The following is an 8,806-nucleotide window of genomic DNA, read 5'->3' on the forward strand; positions in this document are numbered from 1 at the left end:
AAATGCACCACTGGAAGGAGCCTCCCCTTTCCTCTGTTTTATTTTTTATTTTATTTATTTATTTATTTATTTATTTATTTATTTATTTATTTATTTATTTATTTTGTGTATGGCCAGCTCAGCCCACCAGGGGGCGGGCAGGCTGGCATGTGGTGCTAGGGGATTGAATCGAGGTCCCTGTGCTTTGCTTTGCTTGGCTTAGCTTGTTCTAAGTAGGTGCTTTACACCACTGAGCCATCTCACCAGCCCCTTTCCTCTGTTTTAGAAACAGAACCTTGCTGTGTAGCCCAGGCCATCTGCGGACTTACAGCCCACTGCCTTAGCTTCACGTGTACTGTGGTTATAGGCATGCGCCACCATACTGGGCTGGAGAGCCTTGAACTTCAGTTGGTTCATAGCTCTGCCTCCAAATTGACTTCACCTAAACAGATGACCACAAAATCTATTTTTAGACAGCAGATGGAAAGAGGATTGTTAGGTGATCTTTCAGGAAATAATAATCTGCAGCTCTACTGGCCACACGTGGCAATTTAAGTTAATTAAAATTAAATACATTTAATTTTAAATGTAAAAATAAAATTTTAAAATCAGGCCCTCAGTAGCACTGATCATATACCAAAGCTCAAGAGCCACACACCACTAATGGCCACCACTGAACAATGCAGATACAATAGATTTTCATCTTAACACAAAATTCTACTGCATAGTATTAATCTACAGCATGAGATGGCAAACTTTTCCCCAAAAGGGCCAAGTAGTAAATATTTTAGGCTGTACAGGTCATGAGGTCTCTGGTGAACTTCTCCACTGTGCTGCCATAGCATGGAAGTAATCAGAGACAGTGGATTAAATGTGTTCTAATAAAACTTTATTTACAGGGGCTGGTGAGATGGCTCAGTGGTCTAAAGCACCTACTTAGAACAAGCTAAGCCAAGCAAAGCACAGGGACCATGGTTCAATCCCCCAGCACCACATGCCAGTTAGCCCTGCCCCCTGGTGGGCTGAGCTGGCCACACACACACAAAATTAATAAATAAATAAAAATTATTAAAAAAAAAAACCAAAAACCCTTTATTTACAAAATCAGGCAGCAGTCCAGATTTGGCCCACAAGCAACCCCTGATCCACAGTACCAGAAGTTCTTTCCAAGGACTAATTAAGCTGTGAAAATTAAAAAATCCATAGGGCTGGGGAGATAGTTCAGCAGTTTAAGTGTCTGCCTGGCAAGTGCAAGGACCTGGGTTCGATCCCCGGTAGCACTGGCCCTGCCCTGGGTGCAACCTGCTAGCCACTGAAACCAGGCATGGTGGTGTATGCCTGTAATCCTAGCCCTGGAGAAGCTGAAAAAAAAGGATCACTAAGAGTCCAAGCTGTGTACCTTGGACCCTGTACCAAGTAAATAAATAAATATACATATTTTTAATGTTAAATTTTTTTTTAAAAAATCCAACTAGATGTGGTAGTACACACCTGTAATCCCAGCATGCAAGAGGCTGAGACAGAAGGATCCCTTTGAGTTCAATACTGGCCTAGGCTACATAGTGAGTTCAAAACATAGCAAGACCATGTCTCCAAAAAACAAGAAAAAACGAAAACAAAAAAATTTTAAAACCAAGAGTGGGCATGATGGCACATGCTTATAGCACCAGAGAGGCTGAAGCAGGAGGTTCCCAAGTTCAAGACCAGCCTAGGACAGTGAGGCCCTAACTACAATAGAATAAACCTCAATTAAAATATATGCCAAGCATGGAGGCACATGTCTATAGTTGGAGCCCTCATAGGCTACAGCAGAAGGATGCCCCAAGTCCAAGGCCAGGCTGGGTTACATAGAAAAGGCCTGTTCCAAAAAAGCAGAAAGAGGAAAGATGGATGGATGGAAGGAAGGAAAGGAGGACGTGAGGGAGGAAGGGAAGGAGGGAGGGAAGGAGGGAGGGAAAGAATAGAATTAAGAAACCTGGAAGTGCCCTGGTTGTCTAGGCAGTTAAGTATTTATATCCTGCTACAGCCACAATGTTCAGAAGATCCATGGAAATCTGCAGGGAAAGTCCTGAATTCCTCCTTTTTCAATCTAATACAACCATTCTGGGAATCCCCAAGCCACAAGATAAGCAGCATCAGCTCAAATAAATCAGACTTGAGTCTAGGTTATGGGAGCACAAAGTCCTCCAAAGAGCAAGGGAAGATCAGGGCAAACCCCATGCTGGCAGAAGCTGCCTGAGAGCAGCGAAGGGCTCTGTACTTCAGGACTGTAGGGTGCAGATGGGAGGGAGGGGCTCACTCACGTGTGAAGCTGGCAGTAGTAGGAGGATTGAGGCTGTCGCAGCTGTCAGCACTGTCACTGCTAGAGATCTCATCATCTGAGTTGGAAACTGATGAGCCCACATCCACATCATCAAACTTCCTCTTGAGACCCGAGCCCGAGAATGCATCCATTGGTTTCAAAGGGTTTCCTCCGGAAGCCAACCGGGTTGGCCAACGCCCTGCTCACCAACAGCTCGCCAGGTGCATTAGGATTCTGCCCAGGGGAAAGCAGGAATCAGCATTCCCATCCATCCTCAGGCTGGACTCCTGCCCCAGGGTATACACTTAGCTTTCTATTTCAACCAAGACGGCCTGTGACCTAGCACTGAAGTCTGATTTCTCAAGACTAGGTCATTTCTCTCTAACCAATATTCTCCTTTTACCTCTTTCTGCCCCTCTGGTCTCAGTCACTCTGAACAACTAGCTGAGCAGTAGCAGCACCCCTTCCCTCTGAGGGAAGGTCTCTACTTCCAGTCCAGCAGGGATTAGGCTTCATCAGCCCAGGGAAAGAGCTGTTCTCTTCTGATCACGCAGCTCTCTAGGGGGCCGGTGGGGGAGGAGCTGGGGACCAAAGGCAGAATTAGGTTTTGGCTACACTAAGACTAGACCCAATTATTTTTCCTCATGATAATACAACATCGGCATTTCCCAAAATGTGTCTTACTAAATACACTAATTCCATGGATATTAATAGTCTACATGGAAATATGACTGTTGTGTCAAAATAGTTTAGAAAACTGCTCATGGCTGGACACAGTGGCGCACAACTGTAATTCTACCAACTCGGGAATCTGAGGCAGGGGGGTAAAAAGGCCAACTTGGTCAGTTCAGTGAGACATTGTCTCAAAACAAAATTTAAGCCAGGTAATGTGGTACAAACCTATAACCTCAGCACTCTGAGAGGCTGAGGCAGCAATATTAGATTAAGTGCAGCCTGGGCAACAGGCTGATCTCAAAATAAAAAATAGCAAGACCTGATCTCAAAATAAAAAATAAAAAAAGGGTTGGGGCTATAGCTTAGTGTGAAGGACTATCTCCCCTCAAAAAAAAAAAAAAAAAAGAAAAAGAAAAAGAAAACTGTTCATGGTGGAAACAGTTTAGAAGCCTTTCTACATACTAATGAATGTGACAAAGGCTGGGAGAAAACAGAATGTGGAGCTTCACATAGTTCCAAAGTATGCTGGGGCAGATAATCTTCAAAGCACACTGGGAAATACTGCTCTGGCTCTCAGTGTTGAAGGACATAAGCAGTCAGGAAAACTCTTGACCTAGATCTTTACAAGTATAAAATGTCTCCCCAGTCTCCTAAAAAGGGCAAATTTGCTACTAAAGAAAGGACCCAAAATTAGAATTTGAGCTGCCTTCAAAAATCAGACTCTGGGGGCGGAAGTGTAGCTCAGTAGTAAAGCACTTGCGAAGCACGCTCGAGGTCGTGGGTTCCATCCCCAGCACCACCAAGCAAAAAACCAGGACCTTTCCCAATCTCATACTGCTCTATCATCATCCTCTGTGCAAGGAAAATGTAGCTTTACACTCTCTGCCCTCTGGAAGAAACCACAAGGAAAACAAATAGCAAAAGAAGAGGCAATTTATTCTGGCTCTATCGCTATGGCAGCCAACACTGTCAACATGCTTTCACATAACCAAGGAGTCTGAGATTTCATTTCCCAGGTACAAGTCTTTCTCCTTCTCTGACTTTGGAATTAAAACTCCAGAAGGACACAAATCTGCTTAGAAGAAATGTTGTCAGAGTCGAAGCCACGTGTGATGAGGTATGAAGATCTCTCGCTCTGCCTCAGCACTGCCAGAATCTCCCCAGACTATGATCTCACTAGTTGCTAATTATGCAGCAGGAATAACAGCACTGCTCAGGCCGACAGGGCTGCATTATTACTGCAGAGCAGCGACCCAAAATATATACACTGTGGCGTCAAGAAAGGCCCGCTACAGAGCTACTTTCAGAGCTACCTGGAAGAAATGTAGATCAGCTGTACAAAGCCAACCAAACCTAGTAAGTACAACTAAAAGTACTTTAAAGAACTTAGTTCCTAATCTATCCAGATTGCATCAAATTCTACATTCAAGTCACAAGATGTAACTAAGAAACCTCAACCATCATGGGTCCCAGACAAACAAGTTCCTCAAATAAATTTGGCCAGGGTGTGTGTGTGTGTGTGTGCGCGTGTGCGTGTGTATAGAGATATAGTATTTGATAAGATTATAATTAAATTTTAAAATATGCTTAAACTGCCAGTTTTGTTTTTCAGGTCATTATTTGAGGTCATATTCTGGACTTTTAAATGGATTTTTAGCTGTGTTAAAGATAGCTATAAACCAAAATTTTTTTTCATTCTGGGCTGGGGAGATAGCTTGGCAGGTATCTGGTACCTGGTAAGCACAAGGGCCTGAGTGTGAGGGTTTGATCCCTGGTACCGCATGCCCTGCCAGCCCTGGAACCTTAAGTGCGCTGTGCTGGCCACTAAAACTGGGCATGGTGGTGCACACCTGTAATCCCAGCATTGGGGAGGCTGAGACAGGAGGATCACTATGAGTTCAAGCTGCATAGTGAGACCCTGTACCAAATAAATAAATAAATTAAATGATTTAAATTTTTTTTTTCATTCTATTTTGTAAGTGGGCACAGGGGTATGGACAGACACACCTATGATAAAATACGGATGTGGGTGCAATGAAAAAAGTGTTGGCTACTGAATTTAATTTTTCCCTTTCACTTAATCAATACCTTAGCAACCACAAGAGAAATCTGGCTGAGCTAAAGATCTGCTTTTTCAGAAAGGGCTTCTTCCTGTTCAGTTTTAACTCAACTTCAGATAACAGTAAGCAGTAGATGAATGGCCCTTTCCTTGGCCAGGAAGCACTTGTGATTTATGAGTAGAAGCAAATGTGCACTCCTCTTCTCTCAGGTGTCCCTTTGCTTCTGGTAGTGTGGCTTCCCTTTCACTGTTTCTTATTAAGTCCCACATGGGTTTGATCCAAAATTACCTTTATTACTAAAATTCTCCAGTCTTAACTAGATTCCCCTAAGAGTAGCAATTTCTCTTCATGTTATTTTCTGTGCGTGAGAGCGCAGCAAGGATTTCAAGCTGCTCATTCCAATCTCCTGCTCTTTTATTTGGTGTGTCTTCCCTACTTCTAGAGGCTTCTGGGCAATGATGGAGATAGGTAAGAAATAAAAGATAAGAAACCTAGGACAAAAATATTTTCCTTAAACTGTGTGAGAACAATCAGAACCTTTCTGTATTAATTACATGCATATTGACCCATAACCTATTTCATTAAAGGGCTGGGGGTGTAGTTCAGTGTGTAGAACACCTGCTTGGCATGTTCAAGGCACTAGGTTCCATCCCCAGCACCACAAAAATAAACAAAACTACTCCATTAACCAGGTTATCACTCTGGAAAATCCTTAAGGAGACTCCACTGCCCCAGCTTTATTTGCTTTACCTAGGATCTGTTGTGATCACTTTCTCTTTTTTAAAATTTTATGTATTTGGTACAGGGTCTCACTATGCAGCTCGTAGCTCAGACTCAAGTAGTGATCCTCCTGTTTTCAGCCTCCCCAGCACTAGGATTACAGGCATGCACTACCACATCCAGACTCGGTGGCTGGCTCAGCGTGTCCTGGAGGCAGGGCCGGAGCAGCACGTGCGACCAGGGATTGAACCCTGGTCCCTACACTTGCCAAAGCAGGCGCTTAGTCTGCTGAGCTATCTCACCAGCCCTGGATCACTTTCTGACATAAACTCTATTAGTTAAATTTTTAAAAATCCACCTACTGTATACTAACCATTTCAGGTTTACATCTCAACCCATTTTTCTTTTTTCAATTCTCTGTTGTGAACTTGACATACTAGATACAAACGTTCATCGTGGGTACCTAGAACAATACACTTCCATCCACTTCCACAGCACCCTGGAAAAGTCTTTCTTTGAGGCAGTAATGACTAGAATAGGTTCCATATTTTCTAATTCACCAAGTTAAATTAATCTTTCAAACCAGGGCTAGAAATCAGTCATTCTCACCTCTCACTGGTAGAGGATAAAAGCCTGTGTTCATGATATACATTTATAAATTACAATCCAAGCACTTACACCCACACAAAAATAATCAAGGTGAGACTGAAATGTAGGTCATAACTGTCAGTCAGTTAACTGTCAAATGCCCAATCCAAGCAACAAATGCCAATGGACAACAAATGCATCCCTCTATAAAAGCTTCTAAATGCCAGTGAAAGGAAAGGTTATCTGACATTCTCTAACTTCCTGCCTTACGCTCTTTCATCAAGTGTTTCTGGCTAATTATTTCTCAAAGCTGTATGAAATAATTCAGATTCACAATATACAGAAGACACTAGGTTAGCACCAAATAAAACTAGCATGTGTCTTTTAGTACTAGATTGAGTTTTATGAGACATATTAGGATTTCCATAACCATCAAAGCAAGCCAAACACCCTAGACTATGTGGGGTTAGCAAAAGGTACTTCCCAGGAAAAAAATTTGGTGGAAGCAGAATGTACTTTTGAAGTTTAGATAATACAAACTTCATTCTTTTGTTTTGTTTTGTTCTTAAGACAGGGGTTCACTATGCAGTTCAGGTTGCCCTTGAGCTCACTATGGGGTCCAGGCTGCCTTTACAGGAGCGTGACACCATGTTGGCTAAACCTCATTCTTAGAAGCGTCCAAAATATTAAGATGAGGTACATCCTACAGGATAAAGCATCTTCACCTAACTGGAATCCAATCTTCTACTAAAGGTCAAAGTATAAGATCGGGACTACTGTGTATTAGCTATATACTTGAATTAAAAGGAGAAAGGCTAGCTAAGTGTTACACTAAATCTGAGTAAAGACAGCCTGCCCTGTTTTTCCTTTTAACTGTGACTGATTCTCAAATACTACGAATGTCATGGTTCCATGTGTCCTCCTGATCTCCAGAATCAGGAGCATATAAAATACTCAAGTGAAAACCTCCTGTAGGTGTTTAAAGAAAGTGCTCTTAGCCTCACTAACTTGACTCACTCACTAACAAAAGGTTTGAATTTGGCTTTTCTATATTTAAACTATCATCACAGAGAGGGCACAACATCTTTGGAAGACCCAGAACATGATGCTGCACGACTTCTCAGGGACAACGAGTTATTTAAAACTCTGGCACGACCTGGGTTTGGAGATTTACAGGACAGAAAACCAGTGAAGGAAAATGTAAAGCAACCATGGACTTACTGTCAATTGACAACCGCTGGACAAGGGGACAGTGTTGTCTCTCACGGACAACTTCTAACGTTTCATACCGAAGAACGGTTTGTGTGTCACACTGCCACTCCAAACCCTTTTAAAATAATGCATCAAGAACACTGCACTAAAAGGGATGGATGGCAGTGGGCTACGTGTTTGGGGCCTGAGAAAAAAGATAAAAGCTAGCAAGCAATGCAAATAATGTTTTAATATTCACACACAAATAGAAAAATAGAAAACATCAGGAAACATTAGGAACCAAAGCTAGAGTCACGTCAAGTTCCCTTTAATGAACATGCCTGATGAACCCTTATACTATCAACCCATTTCTGATTCCTGCTAACCTTCCCGCTCATTCCCAACGTCCGGAGCCCCAAAGAGCCTTCCTCATTCCTTCCTGCCTGCGGCACACAAATTCCCAACCACTCCTCCCACATTTTCCTTTATTCTCTCTCCCTTTCCTTCACTTCCCTCCATCCTACATCATTCTCCACTCCATTCCGAGCCTCAGTCCTCATCCGCAAACCTGCCGGCTTCCACGCCGCCCATCTGTCTCCCTCGAGCTGCCCTAGAGTCCGGGCCGCGCTCGCTGCCCCTCGCTCCCACGCCTCTTCCCGGCTCGGTGGCTTCCCAGCGGCGTCCAGGTTCCCCGCCCCCCGACCGCTCCCGTCCGAGCTTCCCTTTCTGATCCCTCCATCCGCGGGTCTCTGGGCTTGACCACTCCTCCACAGGCTCCCGAGGGCAGATCCCCAGAAAGGACGAGGCAACACCCTCCGCCCCGCACCCCCAGACCCATTACCGGCCCCGCCGCAGCTGCCTCCTCCCGTGATGGTCTCTGCCGCCCCCGCTGCCGCCGCCGCCCTAGCCCGGTGGGAAAGAGGGAGGAGCGAGCAAGCGAGTCCCGGGCCCGTGGCGATGGTCGGGGAGCTCCCAGGGCGGCAGGGCGGGGAGGGAGGGTGAATGGGCAGGCCGGCAGGCGGAGGGGGGCGGTGGGCTCCGGCAGCGCGGGCAGCCCCGGCAGAAGAAGCCCAGAACCGCCCCGGCTCCGGCTAACAATAGGCTCCGGCCGCAGCGCTCTGGCTCTTATAGGCGCCGGCACGTTCTGGCCGAGCCCCCGAAGCAGGCTGGGAAATGGAGTCCACGTACCGGCCCCGCGCCCAGCGGCAGGCCGGGAGTTGGAGGCGGCGAGTGCCGCAAAGCCGGAGCAAACCGGCAAACGGGCTGCAGAGGCGGCGTCTGAAGTGCACCC

At 45.1% G+C, this 8,806-nt stretch overlaps 1 protein-coding gene across 2 annotated transcripts in view; it reads right to left on the reverse strand.

The window, feature by feature from the left end:
- Csrnp2 (cysteine and serine rich nuclear protein 2) overlaps window positions 1-8,591 on the reverse strand; it is a 19,063-nt gene extending 10,472 nt beyond the window's left edge. For both annotated transcript variants that reach the window (XM_023722684.1, XM_004637819.2), the window contains exons 1-2: window positions 8,357-8,591; window positions 2,283-2,515 (exon numbers count right to left, since the gene is read on the reverse strand). In XM_023722684.1, the coding sequence (XP_023578452.1) occupies window positions 2,283-2,433 (151 nt within the window). In that variant the 5' untranslated portion in view covers window positions 2,434-2,515; window positions 8,357-8,591. The remainder of the gene's footprint in view (window positions 1-2,282; window positions 2,516-8,356) is intronic.
- Between the last annotated feature and the right edge of the window lie 215 nt (window positions 8,592-8,806).

Source organism: Octodon degus, unplaced genomic scaffold (genome assembly GCF_000260255.1).
Source record: "Octodon degus isolate 3935 unplaced genomic scaffold, OctDeg1.0 scaffold00093, whole genome shotgun sequence".
In the NCBI taxonomy this organism is placed as follows: Eukaryota; Metazoa; Chordata; class Mammalia; order Rodentia; family Octodontidae; genus Octodon; species Octodon degus.